Here is a 27,113-nt window from a genome sequence, read left to right as displayed (position 1 = left end):
TGCCACAGCCACGTTTGGAAGGGCAACAGTAACTCTACTTTTATTATTTACCTTAAGCACCTATCACAAAGTAGTGGGCCCTAAAGCTTCCACACCAAATGAGGAGGGTCACAACCTCAGACGGGTATCTAGACTGTGCAGTGGTACTGGGAGACTCTTAGTATCCCCCACCATGATCAGCAGCAAGTGCTTGGAACAATTCTGCAATATTCCCAGTATCCAGCTCGCCACCCACACCCCAACAGGAGCAGAAGCCCTAGTAAGCCCCAGCCTCTCTTCACAGCTGCCAAAGACCTTTCTAGGATCTTCATTGGCTCTTCAAAAGTCATGTCAAAGCCAGAAAAAAAAAAAAATTCTCCTCCCAGTTAATAACACCATTTACAGTTGACCATTTGATATGTTACCATATTTTGTCAATATTTGTTTAAACATGTCCACTTTAATTTGGTAGTTTTCTTCTCCTAAATTGGGAGGGTTTTTTTCTTAGATCATTAATATTTGTATTTGCCTCCAAAAAGTTTAGAGACCCCCAACACTTCCTACCTAAGTGTCCTCTCATAAAACAACATAACTGCTGAGCAATCCTGGGGAAAACACACAGCACTAGTGCACATCGGCACTGATCCTTTGTCAAGCTTCTCCTGTCTCTACCCTGATCCTCTCTCTCTCTCCCCACTTCCCATGCACAGATATCCTAGCACTGGTCTCCTGAGCTTTATTTGCAAGCGTACAACTGAATTGCCTGTCAGAGCAGCCGCAGCAGTTGAGAAGTGCATCCATCTACTCAACAACAATAAAGTGATTGAGCACTTCTGCACACCATGCACACCCTCACTGCCAGGGACCCTTCTCAGCGTCCATCCAGGTGAGAACTCGGATGAAGGGAAGAGTGAAAAAGTGATCAGAGGATGTTCCCGTCAGCTCGGGGTGCAAGATGCCCAAAGACAGTACAACATGTGCTAGTATCCTCAGTCTACACTGCAGGAAGGCTGTCTCTTATCCTCTAGCACCTTGTAGCCAAAGCTAGGCCCCTTCCCACCTTACTCATTCTGGCTACACACCTGTCACAGGTAAGTTCCAGCCGGGGTGAGGCTTGTCATGCGGCCACCCTCTCTGAAGGTACAGTCCTCTGTCAACAATGATAAATGGCACCTGCCCCGTGTGGGCAGAGCGCGCCTGGCTGGCTGTCCTCTCAGTATATGCCTCATGCTATTGATGTCTACATAGTGAGAGCAAGAGATTGAAGGAGCCTGTGCTTCCATACAGGAGAGCAAAGCATATTCAGAGAAGAAGTCACCTGTCAGAATGTCCAGGAAGTCCGTGAGCAAGAAAACTTCCAGGTGAGAAATTCCAAGTTCCACCTTTTTGTCATTTCATGTTAGCAAAACCATGCTTTTGAATTTGGTATAATGAATTGTTTTTTGTTTTTTTGGTTTTTTTTACATATTTAGGACCTCTTTTTAGCAGCAACTCCACCTAGAATGATAAATATGAACCCTGTCTAATTTATTTTAATTAAATGTCTGCCTTCCAGCATCATCACTAATGCCCACCTCCCACCCCCAGCGTGCATTACGTTCTTTTGCACATTCTCACCATCAGAGTTAAAGTGTTCCCCTCTCATCAGAGCCCTTGGAAGCGGCACACTTCAGAAAGCTCCTTTAGAAAATGTTGCAATGAAACAAAAAAGCCAGCCTAAAACTCTGGACAAGAGCAGCATCCTCCTCTCTCTCCCTGCATGCCTCTCCAGCACCAGAATGAACATCTGCAGTGTAGCGGCCTCGCCCATTAGTCCCTGCCTCCTGTTAGCATATCTGAATGCTGTGATCACAGTTTTCTATTTCTATCGAGGTTCTACAAGGTGCCAGACTCTGGATTCACACATTGCGTCATTACCGTCCCCAGTGAGCAGACTACACAGCAATCCTGGGGACAAGGTTGAAAGGTAATGAGAAAGACAGTGGGAAAGAAAAATGAAGCACCTGGGATACTACCCAGAATAGATGCTCCATCCCAGTGGGGTGGGCTCTGGTTTTAGTGGGCCCTGGTAGATATTGTGTGCCCTGACAATGAAGATGTCTCTTAAAAACCCTTAAAATAGCCACAGTATTTACAAAAAAGCATCCCTCTTGGCTAACTGTTCCAGCCAATATTTATCTTATTAAATTTCACAGAAGTAAAGGGCCTGTCTAAGAATGCTTTTTGGAAGTCACAGGCATTCAAAGAGCCTCCCTTTGCCAGCAAACTTCAGCCCAAGGTGTTAATGAACCAAGGTCACCACAGAGAGGAGAGTGGCTGGTTATTAATTTTAACTCATTCTTGTGATTAAAAAACAAAACAAAACAAAAACCCATAAATCCAGTGTGACCCTCCAAGGAAAACATCATTAATGGTCCTTCCTTTCAATTTTACAGTCCAAGCTTAAATATAACATAAAGACAATCCAAGTATCTCCAGATTTTATAATGTGTCTATGTACTCATCCATCCATAAACAGAACCAAAGCAAGCCAAGTCCTCAATCACGACTTTTCAAAGGGCAAAAGCTAGAGCCCACGTCTAATGACTCATTCTTTCCACATGTGATAAATATTTACATGCCCACTCACATGCATGAGCTCCTCAGCACTCTCCTCTGCCTAGAGTGTGGGCATCTGGAGACAAGCCCATGTCTGCACCCTTTCATGCCCACTGGCCATTAACATCTAGGAAAAGGCACTTCACAGGCTTTTCCAGGTATAGTCTCCTACCAGCTCATGGAATTCCTTTGTTGCTGGTCTCCCTGGAGGCTCTCAGAACCCTACTGATACATGACCACAGGTCCAAACTAAACCCACTGCTGCTGATTTCCTTGACTACGTGGAAGGGATGTTATGGATTCATACATACAGCATCTGCTTGGTTTGACAATTAAGTATAATATATCAAGTACTTAGCACTTAGAAATTGTTGAGAGAGATGTTCTTACATGTGGAAAGTTCTTTTGAAAGTTATAAAGTATAACCAGCTGGCTCTATCCTACGTCGGCATTTCACTCAGAGTTAGCTGGCAGTTTTCAACTAGCTCTCACTGTGCAGATCTGCCCCACAGGGTGAGGATGCCTCAGCAAGTGCCTCCCTGTGCACCAGAGTCTTTCTTCCTGCGTGTTCAAGGAAGAGTGTCCACTTCACCATGCCAGATCCCATCCCCTCAAGAGACTAGTTTGGGGGTATCTGCCTCCTATAGTGTCAGCCACCGCCCAAGACATCCTTCTGCTTTCAAACGGCAGGCTCAGCCACTCCTTATTCAGTTTTTTTCATTCATCCACTCACCTATCAAGAGTTTCCAATTTGCTCCCACACACCACACCACTTTGGGACCTGAGGGCAAGGACATCAGTGACAGGTGTCCTAGGAGGTCACAACAGACCCCAGAGCAGCTGGGAGATGGGGGGAGGCCTCTGCATGCTGACTTACTCCCTACTCATCTCTTAATGTGGCTTTGACCTTGATTCTTCCAAACTCTGTTTTCATGTCATCTTGGCCACAGAACTATCCTCAAACTCTACTGGAAAGATAACACTTTCCATAAGTGTGCCGGGGTCTTCCCCTTCTGATAACCTTCACCATTGCATCCTTGTCTTTCCTTTCATGGAGCTCACACCTAGAGGCCATCGAGCTTACCTAGACATCCCTAGGGGTTTCCCAGGGGATTTCCTCCTCCTCCTTCTTAGGCTCATCTACAGCATAAAGAGATGGGAAGAATACTGAGCTTGAGTATGGGAAGCCTGAGAAATGAGAAGCATACTGTTTTAGCCTGAATATTTACACATACACCCAAAGTACATATCAAATTTCATATTGAAATTCTAACCCTCAAGATAGTGGTATTAGGAATGTGAGTCTTTGGCAGGTGATGAGGCATGAGGAAAGAGGTTTCGGAGTCAGAGAGATGGTTTACTCCATAGGTAAAGATGCTGCCTGCAGAGGAACAGGACCGGCTCCCTCAAGCTGTCCTCCCAACCTCACATGTGCACACGACATACATAAAATGAGTATGTGTAATAAAATAAAACAGAACTGCCGCTGGGTACGGTGGACCCACGTGTGCTTGTAACCCCATCATAGAGACTGAGATAGGAGGACCAGCATGGGGCATAGCAAATCCCTCTTTTAGAATTAAAAATAAAGTAAGTAAAAGGACTGGGGATATAGTTCAGTGGTGCAGTATTTGCCTCATGTGTGCAAAGCCCTGGGTTCAATCCTCGGGACTGTAAAAAAAGAGTGAGAAAAAAGAGGAATGAGGAGGAGAAAGAAGGGAAAATGGAGGGGGAGGGAAGGAGAGAAGATGGAAGGGTAGAAATAGGAGAGGGAGGGAGAAGAGAGAGACAGAGAGATAGAGACAGAGACAGAGAGATCCTTCTACCATGTAAGGACACAAGGTGAGACTGGGAAATGTGGTCTCCTCAGGAGTAAATCTGACAGCACTGATTTTGGACTTCTGGCTTCCAGATCTGTGAGACACATTTCTGTTGTTTAAAGCCTCACAGTCAGGGATAGAGCAACTGCTCAGTCAGAGAAGTGCTTGCCTTGCAAGCATGGGGACCCGAGTTCAAGCCTAGAAGCCACGTTTTTAAAAGCCAATATGGTGGCTTTGGTAATCCCAGTGCTGAGATGGCAGAGAGAGAGGGATCCATAGGACTGAGCCACCAAGCAGCCTAGCCTATTCAGAGAGATCCAGGCCAGCAAGAGACCCTGTCTTAAAACACAAGGTGGAGGCTGAAGAGATGACTTCAGAGCACTTGCTGCTCTTGCAGAAGATGCACCCACATCAGGTGGCTTACAACCACTTATAACTCTGGTTCCAGAAGATCAGACACCTTCATCTGCCAGCTGCAGGCACATGGGGATACATACACATGATGTGACACATGGACACACACACACACACACACACACACACACACACACACACAGCATAATTTTTTAATGTTAAAAAGAAAGGTGGACAGCATCTAAGGAATAACATCTGAGGCTGTCCTCTGGTTCCACAAGCACATACCTGTATGTGCATGCACACCCACACACGTGTGTACATGTTCACATCGATGTACACACAGACACACAGTACCACAGTGCATTAGCCCTGACTATGAAGCATATATGTCAGGGATACAATGCTGAAACATTTTAACTCTCTGGGTTTCCATTTCCTTGTTTACAGAATGCTGGGACAGGTCATCTCTAAAGACCTTCCAGCATGGAGCTGTCTTATCCATTTCTCTCCTTGCTCAAAACATTCCATGACTTCTTCAAAGTCAGGGAATAAAAACTATCTGGCATGGCATACCTGGATTTTCAGAATACGGTGCCACCCACCTTTCTAGTGATGTTCCTGCCAGCCCTTATCTCCAAACAACTAGATTATCATGACAAGTCCTGTGTCAAATCTCTGTTCATTCCTCTCTCCATCTGTATGACTGCCAGGATGCCTTGGAGAGAGGGTCCTTCAGGAAACCTCTCCCTGTTCCTGATGGTGTCTCACAGAGATCTTCTTAGGTGCTCTATTTTAGCTCCAGATGGAAGAAAGCTGGGGTGTAGGGAAGGGTCCCAAATGAACACTCCTTACTTCCCACAAAGACTAACTTAGTGCCTGATACTCACTACTTGTAGAAATGTCCTCCATGAAATACACTTCAAAAAAAGAAAAATTTCCATTTTTTAAATGTAACTACCTCACTCATGTGGAGTTTTTTTTTTTCTCTCAGCTATTCCCCAGCCCCTATCCAGATACTAACTTTTAACACTTGTTTGTGTTTTAGCAACTTTGTAAAGTGAATAGGCCTAGTTTTATTGTTGTTTCCTATTAAAACACTTGAATAAGACCAGAAATCACAGAGCATGAATGTACAGTGCCTACTGGATCCTGGTGACCTTGCAGGAAGGTCAGCAAAATGTCCTAAGTAGACCGAAAACAGTGGGCAGACTGTGGCATTTTAAGATATTACTTCATCTGACTCTTCTCTCTTAATAATAACTAACACTTGGTATTTCATCCTTCTAAGCAGATGTACCAGAGAGAATGGCATCTCTCTATGGTGCATTCTCTTTGCTTGACTCTATGGAAAATTATATCAAGCTGTAGACAGGCTCCTGTCAAGAGTCAGCAGGTAAATAATTTTCCTGATGGATTCAGCCTTTGCCTCTCAATAGACATAGCTGGATTGAACCTGCCACCCCAAGGCAAACACAACCTGGTCAGAAAGGATGACATCACACATACCCCACTGCCTATTACCCCTCATCAGAAACTATCCAGGTCCCCAGAACCAAAGAAGCAAAGATTTAATTCAGCTTTTTTTCCTCCCAATTTTTAGAATAAGGCAGCAGACACCAAGCATCCATACTAAAGACAAGGAGGTAACATCCATAATAGAGCCACCCATGGCCACATCAGATATCCCTGCTAGAACAGACATGTGTCCATATAAGAACATATCTGAACCCAGCATGGGCAGATGTAAGTGATAGAAACAAGAGGCTGTGGGATGTTCCAAGTGTGGCTTGCCGTCCAGGGCATTTAGTGAGAAGCATGACATCACACCTACACATCCGACCTCAGTGCCGCAGATATTAGCTCCTACAGGTCATCTCATAAGTGAGTCAGTTTACGCCCCAAATGTGAGAGGATGTACACAGCAGGCAAGAGCTTAGGGAAAGAAGCATTTCTGAGGGGCTGTAGCATGTTCTGGACAATTCCAGTGATGTTTCTGACAACAGCCATCTGGACCGGAGGCAGGCTTGCTCACTCCTGAGACCTGCAAGCACTTGAAATTTAGGGTCTTCCTTTCCTCCCCAGTGATGGTCTACACTGACTACTCTTCAGCTATCAATTTCCTCTTGCTTTCTGTGAAGGAAAAGGACAAAGAACATCACCATTTCCCTCTGCTCTTAGCTCTTGGCACATAACAGGAATGCACAGAGAGGAAAAAATGGTCATTGCCAGATTTAGGCTTTTTCCTTATTAAATGTCCTATGCTGTGTCTCCATGAGACATGACTGAAATCTATCAGCTCCAATGGCCAACTCTGAGGCTATACCTCAGGGATGACTTCCATCTCTGCATTATATCCATAATCACATGATAGCTCTGAACTTCAGCTCCCACAACAATGATCCCTTGCAGACTTCACTATATACCATTGTGCAGAACTTTGCAAGCAAAATCATGACTAATCACTACCAAATCAAAGAGTGAGCTGTTCCTTAGGAAACTGAGTCTTAGCCCATCGGGTTAAGGGCACCTCACCTTCTCTGTGCTCTTGCTCCGTTCACCATTTTTACATAAACAGTCTCCAGGACAGATGCACACAGATACATCATCATGTAAATGTCATTCCTGGTACAGGAAATAATGAGTAAAACAGCTATTACAATAATCCCTGTGTGAGCACAGCCAAACATGGGGCTTATGGGTTTTTTTTTAACCTTACTTCTACAGCACAGTAGAGCTGCCCCTTAAAGGGATCCTACTGTGGAAGGCTCTCAGACATTCATAAGGCAGGTCAAGCCAAGTGAGTCTCCAAACCCTTCCAAATTAAGAGCCTAGTCCCTAAAAAATGAATAGTCAGGAGCAACAGCTTCCACTAGAGCATACTAGGTTCTTCAATACACATTCAATGGCCCATGTTCTTTTTATCATAGTTCTTCTCTGCCCTTTGGGGCCTGGATCTGAATTCTATCATTCAGCATTCTGTGAGAGAGCAGAGTGTAAACTGATAATGTTACCATACTACAACTGTCCTTTCACGATGTTCCAACTGCTTCATACCTGTCAAGTTTGCACTAAAATTGATCAGTAGGAGGGCTGGCCTCTTCTCTAAACAGCCCCTCCCCTCTTACCAGCCCCTGGGCCTTCGCAGGGAAGCAGGATCCGAATTGATTTCTATCTGACTGCAGGAGAGTTTGCCCTGACTTTCCCCAGTTACTTAAGCCGGCAGGCGTCTCACTGTGTGTCCTTAGAGACCAGGGCTTTGCTCAGGCAGAGAATGTCTAGACAGTATTCATGACCCATCTGTCTGGCACGGCCCAGCGGATGGCAAACTCTATTAGAACTGAAACCATTTTTCCTCCTCCTCCTCCTCCTCCTCCTCCTCCTCCTCCTCCTCCTCCTCCTCCTCCTCCCATGCCTCTTTCCCTTTGCAAAGCAGGAATCTGACACTGAAAATTACTATCATTGTTGCAATTCTCAAAATAGCACTAGCAGACTTTCATTAACATCCATGCTAGACTACTAAATATTTAAAGAAGTGGATAAATTTCATCTGAAGTAGGACAGCCCTGTACACATGAAAGCAGCAACCGAGTCAAAATGTAAATCTCAGAGGTTGTTTTTATCTGAGTAAATTTAGCATCACAGCAGGAGATGATGATGCCCAGTGCATTAAGCTCTGTCTCCCGACTGTTGTTCTTTGCCTTTGTCTGTTTGAGAAGTCAGTGTGACTTGGTTTAAAGACCCAGTAAGTTTTGAATTGATCTGAAAACTCTCTTGGAGAAATAATGGCAGCTGACAAAAGGGGGCGGGGCAGGGTGGGACCCTCAGAGGCCAGTGTCTCCACCCCTCGTGGCTCATCCCCACTCCCCCCGCCACCACCACCACCAAGCAGCCAGGTAGAAGTCTGTTTTCAGTGACAACTTACTGCAACTGGATCCAGCAGTGTTCCTAGGTCAGCCCAGAGACCCACACATCCTGGTCCTCGCCTTGCTGGAAATGTTTCTTGAGTCACGGTCACATGTCTGTAATTGTGTTTCCATAGATTCATTTCTCTTAAGTTGGAAGAGGGGGCTGTGACCCCTGTGAAAGAACCCACGGCTCTTACAGAACAGCCTGACTCGCTGAACAGCCTTTGCTACTGGCCTTGACCAAGGTAATCCCCAGTTAAGCATTAAACATGTAGACACTTCATAGTCTCCTTGGTAACCATACCTGGATATAACACAACAAACCGGAAGACCCTTGTCCCATGCTCTCCACAGCTGGGTTCCATTCCCCCACTGGCACACTGAAGACCGGAAAGGGCCATAGCCTCCAAGCAAGTTCCAGGGAGACATTAGGGTCCAACAGTGAAAGCACCTGCTTGGCGAGGCTGGCTTTAGGGGTAGTAATGGTTAAACTACAGTAGGCCCAACAGGCTGTCTCATCTTTAGAGCTTAGCTTCTAATAAGGAAGGTCAAACAGAGGTGGAGTTGACTCTCTTAGGTCACATCATACATGGATGGCCAGGACCCAGGATGGGTCAGTATACCAATGATTCCTGACATGCTGGGGCTACTGAGTTTATTTTTCATATTTTTATTTGAAAAGCCAGTGTGAAGCCAAGATAATCAAAATCTATGCATTAATTAAACCTCATTACATAAGTAGTTGTTCTTGGAGCACTCATTTCTATGACCCTTCAGGATAGTGGACTGTTTGATCTATGCGCCATAAATCCTATAAATCTTTTAAAAACTAATTAGTAAAACCCTATCTTAGTTTTAAAAAAAAATACCATTGAGAGAGAAAAACACAGGCAAAAATAAAAACACAGCTGAATTCAATCTCCCAGCCACAGCACCGGGTTCTGGTTATGGGACTGAAGCAATTAGCTAATCTCTCCAAGCATGGCGTTCCTGTGAATGCCTTCTAGGATCATTTTAAGAGATACAAATGAGATGATGTGTGCAAACAGCTGGCCCTCAGCAAATGGAGGCTTCTCTGCCTTCTTTGCTCCGCCCCCAGGAAGCCGCAGGCCTCCAGAGAGGGAGTGTTTGCTGAGTATTTGCCATGTGCCAGGCTTTCCTGTAATTGATTGTTCTGCACGATTTCATTAAATCCTCAAAACTCCCTTCTTAGTGAGATATCAATATTATAACCCTCACTTCAGAAAGGGTGGAGTCAAGGTACAAGAAACTGATCAGCCATCCTAGAGTCACAGTCAATGATGACTCCACAGTTGGAACTCGGAGCTAATAGTATATGTTGAAGTACATATAGCCTGGGCCCTAAGTCATTGTTTAAAATGACTATTCCAGGGTGCCTATAAGAAAGGATTTTCTTTAAGCACTACCAAGAAACCTATGGTGTAAGAAATATACCGAAAGAAGAGACAATCTACTTGGTAGGACTTTCAGGAAACTAGAGTTACACACTCACATTTATATACATACACTCCACACAGACACCCTTACACATTCATCCACTCATGCACACACGAGTGCGCGCGCGCACGCGCACACACACACACACACACACACACACTCACACTCACACACACACAGACTCCCACATTCACACACCATAGGCACAGTTGTCTATACACATACTACATAGAGACTTACACATGCAGATAACACACACACACACACACACACACACACACACCATATATAGACACACACAAACATGTCTTTATGACCCAGTGAGGAACATTTCACATAATCTTCTGGGCATGAAATAGTCATATGTATACTGTGTATATAAGCATTTGCATATTAAAAACAAAGATTTATCCCTCAAGGGCTGCCTGCTTGAAGAGTCTTTACAAATTTATGCTTAACAAAGCACAAATTCTACCATATTGTGAGTTCTAGGGAAAATAGTTGCACTAGTACAGCTTATATTTTGGTTAGTTTGGTATCTATGGTAACCAAATACACATTTAAGGACAGATAAGTTGGCAAGGCCAGACCTTATATCATCTTTACTTTGTCTTAGTATGTAGTTTTCTAAGACAGTATGGATATTTTTGAACCCCAGTTCCACTAGCCATATAACAAGCCATGCAAACAACAGCCTTTTCCTTCTCTGATCGGACTTGAATTTTCTAATATATATATATATATATATATATAATTCACATTCTGGCTCAGCAAATATTTACAGGCCCATGCCCTCTACGCTTCATATGCCATGTATTGTGCTAGGCGAAGCTGTCTTCTGCAGAAATCTTACAGGTCTGGCACTCTGAAGGGCATACAATAGTGTATTGGGCAGTAGCAGAGGAAAAATGATTTTCAAGGGTCTAATATGTACAGTCAATGCTCTGGGAGGAGCATGGAAGATACAAAGTGGTAAGCACAGTTCCTGCCTTCTCCTTTGAGAATTAACCCTGTGTGTGTGTTGACGGATAATACCTTATGAGGGCACAGAGTGCCACAGGCCTCCATGTGGGATAACGTCTTTCTGGTTATGGAGTAGAGCCAGAAAAGAGTGGCCCACTTGACCAACTGGTGGACAAATCACTAAGTCACACAATAGAGACGCAAGGGCTGGTCTAGAGGTAAGGAAGACATGAGTAGCCAGGTACCACATGCACAGTCTGTGTTGTGAAGTCTTTACAAGCAGTCGCAAACATCGGTCTTGGCTGTAGCTAAGGACAAGGGAACAGCCACAGCTCCATGTGATTGTTTGGAGATGCCCAGGCCCTTTGGAGAGTAGGGGACAGCCAAGACTGGCAGCTAGAAGACAGAGCCTGTGGTCCCAGGGAGCAGAGAGCCTTAAAAACAGAACCGAGCATTTGTATCAACAGTGGAGAGAAGACTGGTTAAAAGAAAGAGAAAGAAAGAAAGAAAGAAAGAAAGAGAGAGAGAGAGAGAGAGAGAGGGAGGGAGGGAGGGAGGAAGGGAAGGGAAGGGAAGGGAAGGGAAGGAAGAGAAGGAAGAGAAGGAGGGGAAGGAGGGGAAGGAAGGGAAGGAGGGGAAGGAGGGGAAGGAAGGGAAGGAAGGAAGTAAGGAAGGAAGGAAGAAATAGGAAAAACTGTCTTCTGGATTTGGCAATGAACAGATGATTCCAGAAGCAGCAGCTGAGAGAGAGAGAGCTGTGGTCACAGGGAGCCACCCAGGAAGTGATTGGCAGCTGGGAGACTTGAGATGGGCAATGGAAACAGAGTAAGGTCTGATTGGGACTCTGGAAAGACACACCATGGTGCTGAAGTCTATGCAGGACAGAGGCAGGGCAGAGCCCACCCGTAATAAGGTACCAGTGGGCAACCAGGGCCTCTGGGGATGATCAGGACAGTTGAGACCTGGGTCTGCCAGGTAGGCTCAGCAGAAGGCAATGAGCTCAGAATGAACAGGCCATAAGAAGACACAAATGATGTGAATGTGAGGCTGTGTGGCTGGTGGTAGCAGTCAGGGTGATAATGCAAGAAGGTTCTGGGAGTTGGTTCCTGGAGTAGAGAAGAGCGAGCCGCCACAAAGCTGGATGTGTGCATCCAACTATTGTAACTGGCCAGTCTCTAACAACGGAAACATCACCAGTTAAAACTGAAGAACAGGGTTGGGGATTGAGCTCAGTGGTAGAGTGCTTCCTAGCAATCGCAAGGCCCTGGGTTTGAGCCTCAGCTCAAAAAAAAAACAAAAAAACAAAAAACAAAAAAAACCTGTTGATGGGAGCATCAACTCCTTATAGATAAATTAACAGTGGAAAGCACAGAATTAGTTTAGGACTTTTTTGCAGCCAGTAACAGCATATAAAGACACCAGAGGCATGCTGATGAGAGACAGCTGACCCCTATGAAGTACTATTACATATGCATACAACATTCACAACTGAGACTCTCCGGATTGCGCAACCAACCTAGCAAAAAACAAACAAACAAAACCAGGAATGACAAGGAACGGATGAGCATTATCATATATTCACTGATACCACAGAGAAACAGAAAGATTCAGCTTGGGAAGGCTATAAAATGAATAATCCAGACCATGAAAAGTCACACCTGGAGAGGGGATGAAGAGGAGAAAGGGTTTGGAAGGGGTATTTCACAGAGTATTGGAAGAGTAAGTTCATAGAGCAGCCCCACACCACCACCACCACCACCACCACCACCACATTTTGGCTTTGGATCCTAATTCAGACAAACTGTACCCAGAACAAACTAAAACACAGAACTTGAAAGTACCAGGTGGGGGTGGGGCAGTAGGAAGAGAAGCATCCAGAAGGGAGTCGGGGAGACAGGGAAGCAGAGCAGGGCACAAGGATCCACAAACAGTGTGTGTATGAAGTGGCCCCTGGAAGCCATTGCTTGTAACGCCAACAACAAAACTAGTTCGAAAACAAAAAACCAAACCCAGATGTAAATAAGAAACCTGCAGGACTAGGTTTGCAATCTACTCGGACAGTTGCTCATATGGAGAACCATTTTTAATGCTTACTGCAGTAACTGTAGAAAGAAAAACTACAGATCTAGTAGCTGTAAGCCCTAGGTCACGGATAGGTTTTCTGGAAGGTCCAAAGTGCTCATGACCACCGGAAAGCTTAAGGTCCAACGGGTGGTAGTTACCACTTGGTGCCTAGACACGGGCGGGGAAGCTAGTTTGGGCAGGAAAGCAGTTTGCTAAGATTATATCTTATTTTGTTATTCCTCCCACTGGCCTGGGGTGGGGGTGGGGGCGGAGGTTATTTCTGGAAAAGGTTTCGGAGTTAAAATGTTGGCTTAATTGGGCTCTTCTGTTTGGCTGGTGGGAGTCAGTTTTGTGAGGCCACCTAGAGGGAAGGGAGCAGCTTCCGCCTTTGGTGAGGACAGGCACTGCTGTGCTCCCCACTTCCTCTGAATCGGATCCTTCCGGTTAACTGGAGATTCCACTGGAGCTGAAAGAGAGATGTCGTTCTTGTTGACAGCTGGCACCTTTCAAGCCTGGGCCTCCTCGGAAGGTGCGTGGCACAGATTCCCTCAGTAGCGATTGCTTAACACCGACCGTGCGCAGCCCTTTCCAAACTGTGCAGATGATCGCGTCTAGGAGGCCATAGGAGCTCAGTTCCTTACCCCCACCCCACTGAACCGCAGTGACCGGTACCAGCAACGGGAAACTCCCAGCTGGACAGGAACAATGAGGCAGCACATGGCCGGTTTGCAGAGTAAAGAAGGAGCACATCAACGCCAGCTAGCATCAGGCTCTGAGGCACAGCAATATGCAGAAGACATAGCATCATGTGCCAGCTCCTCTCCGGCCCCAGCCCAGTTTCCACATCTGTCTCACATTGTGCCTAGCCATGGTAGGCTCACCCTGTCAGGTCAAGTGGCCTCGTTCCTGTTCAGGGATGTACCACCCTTGCTGGACTGCACCACCCTCGCTGCTATCCCTCATTCTGCTGTCTGAAGCGTCACCAGGGTCCTTCCCTAATCATTCTAAATGTCTCCTTCCTGAAGCCGCAATTACTAGTCCAAGGAGAATGATTCTGTCTTCACTCCGGAACCCCACACTGTTAGGACCAATCATCCATTGCTTCCAATGCCTGTTTGTAGTTACCTTTCTATGTGTTTTCCTTCACCTCTCAGCACTGACTATAATGGCAGAATCTGTTTTCTTCCTTCTGACATAATGGCTAGTGCAGTGACTAGACAAGACACTCAATAACCTTATTTGCATATTTTGTGCTCAGGAGTACAATAGAACAGACAAAGTAAAGACATGGGAAAAGCTGGGATTCTGGTCTGCTGGCATATTGTCTCTTCTACTGAAAGACACATCTGGAAACTCTCTCTGTGAGATAATCAATGCTAGTCCAGCCTTCAACATCCATGAAAAACTCTATGGTTTCAGAGCAAAATAAACTAGCCTCAGTCAATGAGGTTCTGGCGAGAGTCAGCTGAGTAAGGGGCAGATGAAATCAGATATGCCTAGATCTAGGTTCCAAACACTTTCTGAAGGGAAAAGCTACTTCGAGGTGGTATAAAGGCTGTTGATACACTATGAGCACTAGTGGGTTTTTTTTTTTCCTAACCTTAATTCATGCTAAACATTATCAGATGAGAGAGAGCTAGCAGACATCTGAGCACTGGTGTATTCCTAAAGCCAAGGGCAGAGGCAAAAGACTGATGTGGGTCATCTGGATCCAGAAGGTTCCACTTCGCTTCATTCTAAGTATCAAATATCAGAATATTCAATTTTTTTTTTTTAAGGAAACAAAGCCAGTCAAATAAGTAGACTCTGTTTCCAAATAGGATCAAGAATAGGTGCTGCTAGGTTTGGGTTTTTTGCTGTTGTTTGTTGGAGGGGGAGGGGGGTGCGTGTGTCACACACACAGAGTTCATACACAAGAATTCCTGCAATACTTTAATTTCTTCAAGGTGAGTGGGAAGGTGAAACTTATTTATGAAGTTAGTACTCTGCAAAGGCACACTGTCCATCTGCTATAGAAATGTACCATCGGTGAGCCAACAAAAAGTCTGTGCCGCCCATTGGCAGCTCACACACAGCCTTGAGGACACAATGCACAGAAGCTAGCAGGAGCCAACTCTTGTTTGCTTTGTGTTCTCTTTGGGTGAGAGATAGGGTGTGATGGTATTGTGTCCCCCAAAATATTGTACACCCTAATAAACTTATCTGGGGTCAGAGACAGAACAGCCACAATATTAAACATGAGGATAGGTAGTGGTAGCACATGCCTTTAATCCTAGCATTCCAGAGGCAGAAATCCATTTGTTCATGGATAGAGCCAAGCATGGTGACACACACCTTTAATCCCAGGGAATGATGATACTAAGTAGAAAGGTATATAAGGCATGAGGGTCAGAAACTAGCAGCATTTGGCTGGTTAAGCTTTTAGGCTTTGAGCAGCACAGTTCAGCTGAGATTCAATCTGGATGAGGACTCAGAAGCTTCCAGTCTGAGGAAACAGGATCAGCTGAGGAACTGGCAAGATGAGATGGCTGTGGCTTGTTCTGCTTCTCTGATCTTCCAGCATTCACTCCAATAACTGGCCTCAGGTTTGATTTTATTAATAAGACCTGTTAAGATTCCTGCTATAATAGGGGGAGAATGCATACATCCATTCCATATTAGATTAGCCTCTCGGTTTGGCTGAAAAGAAAAGAAACCAAAGAACAGACCAGCAACAGGCTCGGGGGGGGGGGGGGGGGGGGGGGGGTGTTCCTTATAGGACAGATGGGCCTCCTTCCCTCTGGTACTTCAGTGGAGGGAGTGGGCAGGTAGTTCCCAGCCAGGCCGCAGGCACCTCCAGCTGGCACGGTCCCTAGGGAATCTTTCTGAGTGGACAGAATGAGTACAGAATGGAACACTGACTTCTGGGAACACACTCATTCTTGGACACCTAGAAACATACTACACATGAAGTGGGGTGCCATTGGAGGCAAATCCTATAAAGCTATGGTGATTCAGCTCCTAAGGGATACCCAAGGGATGTGAAAAGGAAGAGGAGGAGCAGGGGGAAGAGGGGGAGAGATGAGAGAGAGATGAAGGGAGAAGAGGGCTGACAATACAATTATGTAGCTCACACTTTCAGGTCTTTCATTAAACCCACGTGCAATCTTAGAAGGGCAGAAATTTTGCCCATTTCATAGACACCAGAACCTAGGCCTTACAGGATTCAGTCACTTCTTTATGCAAAAGCAACCTGCCTAACTGCTAAGTCCTAGGGCCAGGATCCTAATCCATCAGTCTAGCTTGGAACAAGTTCATATTCACCAAGCACTTAAGCCTTGCAAGGCTCTAAACGATCACTCGGATTGTCCGTTTCCCCTGTAGTGTGCACAATAGCCGTTTCTTGTACCCTAATTGTGCAGATGCTGGCCCGCTGACCACTAAGAAAGCTGCATTACTGGAGCCCCATTCCAGCAGTTTACTTTGAAACAAGGACACCTAGTCAAAGCACATTTAACCAGGCCCGGTGATAGAGGCCTGCAATCCCAGCTGCTAGGGCGGTTGGAGCCGCAAGGCTGCGTGTTCAATGCCAGCCTGAACTACAGAGTTAAAGGCCTGCATGGGAAGCTTAGTAACAAGACTGTGTCTCACAACAAAAGAGGACGGGGTCTGTAGCTCAGTGACAGAGTGCTTGCCTGAAATGTGTAAGGTCCTAGGTCAGTTCCCAGTGCAGTACAGAAGAAATGAAGAACATGTTATAGTTTAGATGTGGGGCTCAAAAACACTTGAAGTGTTCTCGGAAAAGGTAGACAGCAGGGCCTCAGCGTTCTTGGTCTTCTGGCATGCTGCTTGTCCTCAGGAGATATTCCCCATGTAGCTCACAGCCCCTTCTTCCACTCTACCATCCTCCTCCCTTGTCCTCTTCCCTTTGCCCGCCAACAAATGTTTCAGACTATCCATATCCAGAAAGCGGAAAGACCACAGGCTGGACAGCACACAGCCAGACAGCAGCATTATACAAATACTACCACACAAACATAGGAAAGCAGGGGGCCAGTGCTAAGGAACTGCTGAGCCAGTCCTGACCTTTGAGACACATCTTCTCAGCCCATAAAGATAGAACTTGAAAAAAAAAAAAAAAAGTCAACCTAAGGAAATTCAGGGGCTAGAGAGGTGGCTCAGTGGGTCAAGGGCTAACTGTACAAGTATGAGGACCCGATTTGGGATTCCCAGCATCCACATAAAGCCACATGTGGCTGTGGACACCTGTAACCCCAGTGCTGTTGGGGAGGGAGTAGAGATAGGCAGAACCCGGGGGCTCACAGGCCAGCCAAGATAGCCAAAATGGCAAGCCTGAGGTTCAGGGAAATACACTGTGAAAAAAGGAGTTGGAGAAGCAATTGAAGAACACTCTCAATATCAACCTCTGGCCTTCCATGCATGCCTACATGAATAAGCACCCATGGGCACCCCCAAATGCAACAAATAACCAATATCTTTTTTTTTTTTTGTATGTGGAGCTGAGGATCAAACCCAGGGCCTTGTGCTTGCTAGGCAAGTGCTCTACCACTGAGCTAAATCCCCAACCCCCAATATCTTTTAACATTGAAATAAAGTTCAAAATGATAAAACAAACAAAAATTCTTGAGAAAATAAACACTCCTGAATTTGGCAAGCACAAGTAGCAGGCTTAAATTCACCAGAGCATAGTTATTTTTATATCAGGGCCATATATGGTTTTCTCCCAAAGTAGGAGTAGAGAAAAATGTGGAGTTCTTTTGTTTGTCTTAAACCCTCTCCAAATTTACAGCAGTCGCATTTTTGCAGTCTAATTTCCACACAAAATTTTAATTTAAAAAAGATTGACTTTGTGTGCATGACTCTGTTGTCTGTGTGGATGTATGTACACCATGTACATGCCTGCTGCCCACAGAGATCAGAGGGCATCAGAACCCCAGAAACTGGAGTTAAAGATGGTTGTGAGCTGCCATGTGGGTGCTGGGAACTGAACCCTGGACCTCTGCAAGAGCAGCAAGTGCTCTAAACCATCCTTCCAGCTCCCCAAATTTAATTTTGGCCAAACATAATACCTCAAAATGGTGTCGGTATGAAGAGAGGCCAAATGCACCCTGAAATGATTGGTCTTAGTAAGAGGATCCCCATGAAGAGGACCGGATCTCTCAGCTTCATACCACCACAACAAATACTTCAGAACGACTAGCCTAAAAGAGGGAAGGTTTATTTTGTCTTAGTTTTCCAAGGTTTAAATCCATTGGCAACCGGCCCCTATGCCAAGGCAGCACATCATTTTGGCGAGCAAGCTGTAGAACCAAAGTGTTCACTTCATGGAGCAAGGAAACCAGAAAGAGGGAGCATCCTAGTTCACAGCTGCAATCTCAGCACTTAGATCCTGAGGCAGAAGATCTGCTGTGAGTTTGAGGCCAGCCTGGGCTACATAGCAGAAACCCATCTCAGAAAACAACAAGAAAAGAAGCCAAGAAAAGAAAGGAGGAGCCAGGGTCCCAACATCTCCATATGAAAGGCAGAGCAGCCCCAAGGAGGCTCCAAGTCTGTGAGGTATTACCATCACAACAGTACCCTGGGCTGGAGACCAAGCCTCTACCATCAGCTCCAGGTCTAGGGGAAGCAACTATCTAGACACAGAAAGGACCAGTTTGGTAAACGTTCTCCCCAGGTAGGCTGATACAAAAAGATGTTCGCCCTCAAACCACTTCACTTGGCTCAAGGAAAACCCGAAAAGAATAAACTCCTTTTTCTAACAGAATTCAACAGTGTTTCAAACCTGCACTCTTCTTCTTTCTTGTCATGACAACCACGAGTTCCAAAAACCAATGAATTTCAGATTCTGATCTCACTTTCTCAAGGGGAAGACAGTGCTCCAAGCCTCGGCTCTCAGGAGTCATACGTATAAAGACCTGACACACGTCTTCTTTCCATTGAGTATTTAATAGCAAAACCTACAACTAAAACCTTTAAGAGTCTCATGTAAATATTTCTGGTTTTGTGGATAATTATGGACCTGTCTTCACGTACTTAAAATTATTTCTGAAGTCATACATTCAAAAAGGTCTCTAAAGCTGTGTGACGATCACAAATATCTGATTCTTGGGACCAACTGGGGCTTCTCAGATCAACAGTAAAGCCCCACTACAAACCCCAGCGCCAGTGACCACCAACAAGACACCTCATGTTCTCCATCTTACCCATGCCACCTTCCATCCCCAAAGAAAACCCTGGTGAATGCACATCTCTTTCCTTTAACTAGGAAACATAAGCTTCCCCCATTCCCATCTGCTTCAAAAACCCATCAGACACAAGGCCATAGAGGGAAGTCGGAGGGACTTACAGTTGAAGATGCCTGGTGGTGGATGCTCAGTCACCAGGAGACAGTTTTCTTCATCACTGTTGTCCCCACAGTCATTCTGTTGGTTACAGACCAGTGAACCAAGGTACAAGCATTTGCCGCTGGTGCAGGTGAATTTGCACTCTGAAAAGGCACAAAACAAAGCATGAGGCAGTCGGCTTGCTTGGTACTCAGTAGTCACTGTTATTGCCCCCCACCTCCCATATGTACGCCATGATGATGTGGGAACTGGGATTATCCAGAGAGCCCAGGGAAATGAACTCAGAAGGGCCTTCTGGGTAAGGTTGATCCTGCATTCAACACACCACACTCTGAGGCCTGCTTGGGGCACAGCTTTACCCACAATTGAGTCCTTGGAGGCCCCCTTTCTTCCTTTCTTGCCCTATAAGACTTAACTCTGCTTCAAAACAAACTTGACAGCCTCCCACACCTCACAGAGGCTCAGGCCAAAGTTGGGTGATCCAACCTGACCCAGGAGGCTCCAAAATTTCACTTCCAACTTGTTGTTTTGTGACAAAAATCTTCAAACCATTTTCTAGCATTCGTTCCTCTCATGCCTAAGAAAAAGTTAATAACAGTATATTTACATACTAAATTCATGCACAATTAAAAATAGTCACATTAACCAAATGTAGCAAACAGTTATGTTTTGCTGAAACCAAATAATGAATTTAGATGATCTAGAATGAAGTTATATTTTCAATTTAGTTTTACTTTTGACTTTGAATATTGATATGTATGTTTTATAATATATTTTACAATATAAGACAGGAAACATAATTCTCTGCTACCTAAAAAGCATAGGTGTAAAGAACCAGACTGACGGATTATAAAATAGTATGGATCCCACACCCAAATCCCTGTCGGCTGTACCGACTGAACACAGGATCCCTGAACAGTACAAATCCATATTTGAAAATGGAATTCACCTAAATAGGACTTTAAAATAAAGTTTCCAACTGAACACATTGTAAACAAATTTAAGCAATTAAGGGTGAGAGATTACACAATGGGTCGTATAACATCCATGACATCACCTAGGACTCTAAGTACCCATGGAAACTGAGAGGATCCACACAGAGTCCATGGCAATAGAAGAAACTTTAGGAAGAGGCACAGGTGCCCAGTGATGGTGACTATCACAGCCTCCTCAGCTGTCAAGGCCCAATTCCTGGCTCAAGAAAGAGCAGAAGCCATGGATCAAGAGTCAGGTCATTTCAAATCCACTTTCCATTAAAATAAAGTTCCAAACTTTATAACTATAAAACACTGTTCATAGTCCACCAATGTCTTCCCAGCTCTGCTAACCATGAGTAGGGTTGTACTAGTTGAGACCATCTGAGAGGACAGCTGCAATCTGAGAGGAAAATATTACCTGTCACAAAGAACAGCAGTAAAGTCAAAGAATTTTTGTGAGTCTTTATGAAAGGGGCATTATGATTTTTCCATTGGTTCACAATCTGAGAGGATATAGTTAAAAATACACTCAGACACCGGCCATGTGTAAAATAACAGGACAGGGTCCAAGTGCATTCCACAAGCTCTAAGTTGGCTGCACCACCTAAGTTAGAAACTGTGTGCTGAATGTGATCAGGTTGCACGGTGCAGATGTGGCCAGAGCTGAACTATCGCCCCATATGGTGGAAAGATCAAAATCCAGATGTTTAGAATCTCATTTATGAAGTGACAATTTTTAACTTAATTGAAAAAGGGAAGAATTTATCTTCCTTTCCACAAGGAATATTGGACTTCAGATGAATGCCAAGCATGAAAAGAACATTAGCCCAAAACAAGTAGTCTCGGGGTCCTGGAAATGGTCAGACTCTAACTGAAGAGTCTGCTATTGCTATGGTTTAAAAGGCTCTTGAGTTAGACGACCACATTCAGGTTCATATGGAACCTCAAGGCAGCAAGAGAATATCATGACATGAGGTTGACTCAGCCATTCCTATAACCTATACTCAATATTTTGTGCCTACTGTATACACTGAAGAATGGAAACATGGGGCTGATAATACAGGCAGGGCCAGACGTGGTGGTGCAGGCCTGTATTCTAAGCACTCGGGAGAGTGATGCACAAGGATTGTGAGTCTGATGCTAGTCTGGGCTACATAATTAGAACCTGCCTCCAAAAATAAATTAAAAGGAGAGGAAAAAAAAAAAAAAACTAGCCCTCACTAATTTACAGCACAGATTCTCCAAAAATGTGAAGAGTCAGGAATGGGGAGATGGCTCAGTGGAGAAGTATTTTCTATGCTTGCTGCAAAGTATGATGATCTGGGTTTGGATCCCAGCAACCATGTACAAAAACTAGGAATGACAGCATGGACCTGAAATACCAGCAAGGGAGAGGCAGAGAGAGGAGGACTCCAGGGGCTTGTGGCCAGACAATCTAGCCAATCCAAGCCAGTCTAGCAAGCTCTAGGTTCACTGAGAGAGTCTATCTCAAGTAATAACTATTATTATTATTATTATTATTATTATTATTATTATTATCATCATCATTATATAACGTGGAAGGCTCAAGGAAGACATACAGTGTTGACCTCTGGCCTCCACACATATAGGCACATGTACATGCACACTGGCACACACACACACACACACATACACACTACAAATAAAATAAAAATATGAACTGATTCCTCTAACTCCTCCCAGGGCACACATGTTTTCCTTACATCCTTTATATCTGTTGCACTAGTCAGTCTGTAACAGGTACTCAGTGAACAACAGATTTATTCAATAACTGAATAATCTAATCTGAGCCTCATCAAAACCCTTGATTCAGGACATCCTATTGGTTAGGCTGCTGGCAGGAGCCTCAGGAAGAGATCCAGGATTCCCACCAGTACTGTCAACAGACTCCTACAATCACCATTTATTCACGTTTCTCTCGTCTCCATTTCAAGATCTGCTTTTGGACTTGCCTATGATACACACACCTACCCATGTCAATGGTCAAAACAGCTGGTTTTCTTAAGTGGGTTTAACAGTGTCCTGGAAGGGCTTGTGTTATGATATACTTAGTGAGCTCTTCCTTATAAGATAATGATATCAACCCATTAAGTTTCAAATTCACAAAATCCCAAACTGCTCAATGACAAGTCTTGAGTCAAACATCAACTAAAAGTCTATCACATGACTGCCTAATTCAAAATGAACAGACTAGATATCTGAATTTGCAAACTCTCATGTGTTGCAGGAAAATACTCAAAAAATATACTACAATGCAACTAAGCATTAAATAGAAAAGCTATTAGAAATTTTTAATAGAAAAAACTTTAATAGAAAAGCTGGAATGAAATTTCAGACAAGGGTAAAGTATCTGTTGATGTTAACACGTCTGGTGTTGATGAAGGCAGGCTTCCAACACGATTCAAGCTTTCTTATGAAGGCCATCTTCACTACACTTTGCTACCCCAAACCTCACATATTCTACCTGTGATATTCTAACAAATTAAAAACTCTTACGCCAGCTGCACATTGGAATTGTCTACACATCTTTCAAAACTATTGATACCTGGGTACCAGCCCAGGCCACTGCTCTCAATGGCTTGAGGTGCAGCCTAAACAGTGGGTGTTTCTAGAGTTTCTTTGAAGTGATTCTCATGGTGATTCAAGACTTCCCCTGAGAAGTAGACAGCTCACTTACATGAAGCCCCTCTCTTTGGCTAAGAATACTTTACTAAAATATTTAGTTGATATTTTGTTAATTTACTAAAGTTTAAAAATTTAAATACACACGTACTTAGGTAATTTTTGGATGCAGTGCCCAGTCCCTACAGCTCTTTCTGTCAGTGGGATATTTCAGAAAATGAGGATCCACAGAACTTTAGGATCCATGCTGCTGAAGTATAAGAAGGAATGATTTCTGATGCCTAGACTATACTTTCATACCCCAGAACTAAGAAATGTTTCCAAAGGTGTGAGTGAAATTCAAACCAAAGAAAGACAGACAAGGTACTTTTTCTTTACTGTTTGCCTATTCTTTCTGGACCTTGTTGAGTATTCCTACCAATTTAGAAGTTTAGAGAAACCAATGATTATTAAATATTAGAAACATTTGATGACAAAGCCACACCGATTTCATATGTATAATGCAAAAATGAAGAACTCAGAAACCAGTGTTAAAATCACTTACGATATTCAAATAACTCCTCTTGAATAGAAAAAGAGCTTTCCAAATGAATAAAATAGCATTTCTTTATGCCATAATTCTCTTTGATTTCTTAGAAAAATCGTTAGAATGAAGGCTGGCAAGATGGCTCAGTGGACAAAAGAGTTTGAAAGCAAGTTCAATGGCCTGAGTTCAATCCCCAGAACCCACACGGTGGAGAGAAAGAACACCAACTCCTGGAGTTATCCTCTGATCTTCAGACACCTGCCATTGCATGCACGCACACACACCAACGACAACAATGATAACAAGTTAAAATGGTTACAGTCAATACAGTCATAATAGAAGTCTCTCAAAATTTCAGGTCTTTTCTAATCTCTATACAAAACTTGGACCAAATCTTTTCAGGGTCTTAGAACCTCTTAGAAACTCATAGTTTAACATTGGCAAGAACTTAGACACACGCTGGCCCACGTCTTCACCTCAGAGTCCCTGGGCTACCCAAAGTTGAAGAACAAATTTTCAATCAAATTGAGAGAAAACCCATTTTATTATCCTGAATATCATTCTAATTATGCACAAACCAGAACTATCCAGCTGGACCATACTATGCAGGAGAAGAGAAAGGAAATGAACAGTTAAGATAAGTTTTTCTAATATTTCATCACCTTTGAGAAAACAAGGAATTTTAGAGCCCGATACCAGAACAGAAACAGAATATCAGAGTGTTTTGTGTGAATTCCAAAGTACTGCAAAAATAGCTATATTTTAACAGCAGGACCTAAGCCCCAGCAGCTCAGGAATCTAAGTATTCTACACCCAAATGCAGAGCAGTGGAACAAATCCACTTCACGGGGACTAAATTTAATCCATTTGTTAGAGTCAACATTCTAGTAGTTAATAGGCAAGAAAAAGTTGCTCTTGATTTTTCTTACACTCTTCTAAAGTTTAGTTTTCACAGATGGAATCTCAATCACAAAATCAGGACCTATAGACAGCGTTCGCTCTCAGCTGTAAAAATCAGCCATTTTCGTGAATTGGCAGGGCCGTCTATTGCGAGCTATTTCTGTGAACATTCATCCAGCAACACTGACTCATTTGGTTCACACATCTACCATTCACAAACCTTCAAACAGTGATGCCGGCTCCTTCGTTCCGACACCAACGCCTGGAACTTGCAATGGGGACCCTCTCCTCGGTGTCCTCAAGTTGTGAGGAACAAGGAGGGCAAGCAGCTGTGTAAGCACTAATGGGGTCCTGGGCTCAGTGGGTTGAGGCACTTGCCGCCATGCCTGGTGATGTTAATTTAAGACCCTGTATCCATATGGTAGAAGGAAAAACCTGACCCCAGCAAGTTGTCTGTCTTATGACACACACATACACAGACACCACATGAAATATAAAATTTAAAATAATTAACAAGTTCCTAAAAATAAAAATAAACAATTTTATCATTACCAGTACACACAGCTCCTATTACCAAATCCAAATATCATATTGACTTTTATGTAAATCTATACTGCCTTTTCTCCTGCAGGGTAGAAAATTTTCTATAATAAAAATGAAGTTCAACAAGTAAGGCAAACAGTAAGTAAAAAAGCAAACAAACCAAGAAATATAGAGGAAAAGGAAGAGAATGACCAGTATAGCACAAGGTACCCCAAGACATGGCCATGAACCCTTGCTCACTCCCAGCAATAAGTACTCCAATTAATCAGAAATAGGCTTTTTTTTTTTTTCTGTTTCTACTACTTCAGTGGATCTGCCCATATTTTTTTATTAAAGGGTGCTGTACAAGAATATGGGGATGATCTTTAATACTAATTTATCAACTAAGGCTCACCGTGTTATTACCTCCTATGACAGCCTTCAGTGAGGATGGAATGTTAGAGCAGCTGCTATGTAGGAAGCCAAAATAGTATCATCCCACAGTGATGAACTGGAAGATAGAGCTTTGAGAATCTTGAGAAATGAGAAGGTATACACCCCTAGAGCAATGCTTCTAAACAGCCAGCTCTCTGTAGCATGTAAACAGCAAGGTTGATAACACACACACACACACACACACACACACACACACACACACACACAGTAGTGAAATGTTTTCATACACAGTATGCTTGCTGAGAAACATGAGTGAGGCCTCATCTACAGTGTCCTACCAACATTCACCTCTGGCAACACGAAATAAAATAACACAGAAATCCCTCACACCTCAGCAACCCTGCATGCCTCCACCCACACACTCTGCCAACATACAACACAAAGACACAGGCACTGCTAGAGATAGTGTCTCACTCAGAGACAGGCTTCAAAAGGGAGAGTTGAATTCCAAGATTTTTACTTGTGTATTAAGTTGCCCCACAAACATTTAATAAGAGTCCTGTCTTAAGTAGCACTGCTGACGTCACGGCGCCCTTCAGAAAGATGACTATACTGTGCTGAAGAGTGTTTGCCCATAGAAGATCAACAGAAAAGTCTCATAGAAGAGAAAATCCACTCCAAAAAGGGAGGAAAAAAATCTCAAACTATTTCTCAATATGGCCAATTGCTGCCATTATGATATGGAAAGACTATTTGAAGGTGTCTAAAAATATCTGAGAGGGTAGGTGAAGAACAATGTGCTGTCCCTAAGAGGTCAAAGTCTCCAGATTCAGATACCTGGCCCTACAAATGCCCTTCAGAGGAAAAATGCACCTGGCCTTCCACCAAACACCACTGGTCTTTATGCCACTAAAAGTCTGTTAGGGCTCAACACAGCACTTCCCACATTTAAAACTCAGGAATGAATGCAATTGTTTCAGTGGTTTTCAGTGTTAGAAGTTCTTGTGCATGGTTCCCAAAGAAAATAGGTAATTACAAGTCATCTGCTCTACCCTTTTAGTAACAAGAAAGCACACCAGTATCTATAGGGTCCACGGGAAAATGACTTAAAAGTATGTGGCCAACGTGTGAGCTGTCACCATGTCTAGGTTGCTGCATCAAGGTTAGCTTTGCTTTTTTTGTGATTCCTATGGTCTTATAATTAGGAAAAATAAAAGTACCATTTGGGGATGGGAGAATCAGTGAGAATTTAAAATTTCTAAACCATCAAGACAGTAACATGGGGCTGGCTAGATGGCGCAGTGGGTAAATGTGTCTGCAGTCAAGCCTGATGACCTGAGTTGGATCCCCTGGTGGAAGGAGAAAATCAACTCCAATTATTTGTCCTTCACATGTATACCATGACATGAAAATACCCACATGCATACAAATAAATAATTTATATAATTTCTCTAAAGATAATAATGTAAAAAAGCAATAATAAAGCGTGTTATTCCTTCTGGCACCATCCAAGCGGAAACCCTAGCCCATCTCACCACACTCGTGCAGGAGAAACGCTGCTTAAGTTACATCAAGAAAAAAGAGCAGGAGCTCTTCCCACAGGTGAAACAGTACTAGATGGACCCTAGCGGGCAGGGACACTGGTTGAGCAGAACCTGGAA

The 27,113-nt window shown here is 43.9% G+C and overlaps 1 protein-coding gene across 7 annotated transcripts in view; it reads right to left on the bottom strand.

Annotated features, from left to right (window-relative positions):
* Positions 1–27,113, bottom strand: part of Ldlrad4 (low density lipoprotein receptor class A domain containing 4) — a 346,280-nt gene that overhangs the window by 155,076 nt on the left and 164,091 nt on the right. For all 7 annotated transcript variants that reach the window (XM_036204313.1, XM_036204309.1, XM_036204308.1 and 4 more), the window contains one exon: positions 19,491–19,631. In XM_036204313.1, coding sequence (XP_036060206.1) covers positions 19,491–19,631 — 141 coding nt within the window. The remainder of the gene's footprint in view (positions 1–19,490; positions 19,632–27,113) is intronic.

The sequence above is a fragment of the Onychomys torridus genome, chromosome 13, assembly GCF_903995425.1.
Source record: "Onychomys torridus chromosome 13, mOncTor1.1, whole genome shotgun sequence".
Classification (NCBI taxonomy): Eukaryota; Metazoa; Chordata; class Mammalia; order Rodentia; family Cricetidae; genus Onychomys; species Onychomys torridus.
This window is presented reverse-complemented; position numbering and strand designations above follow the sequence as displayed.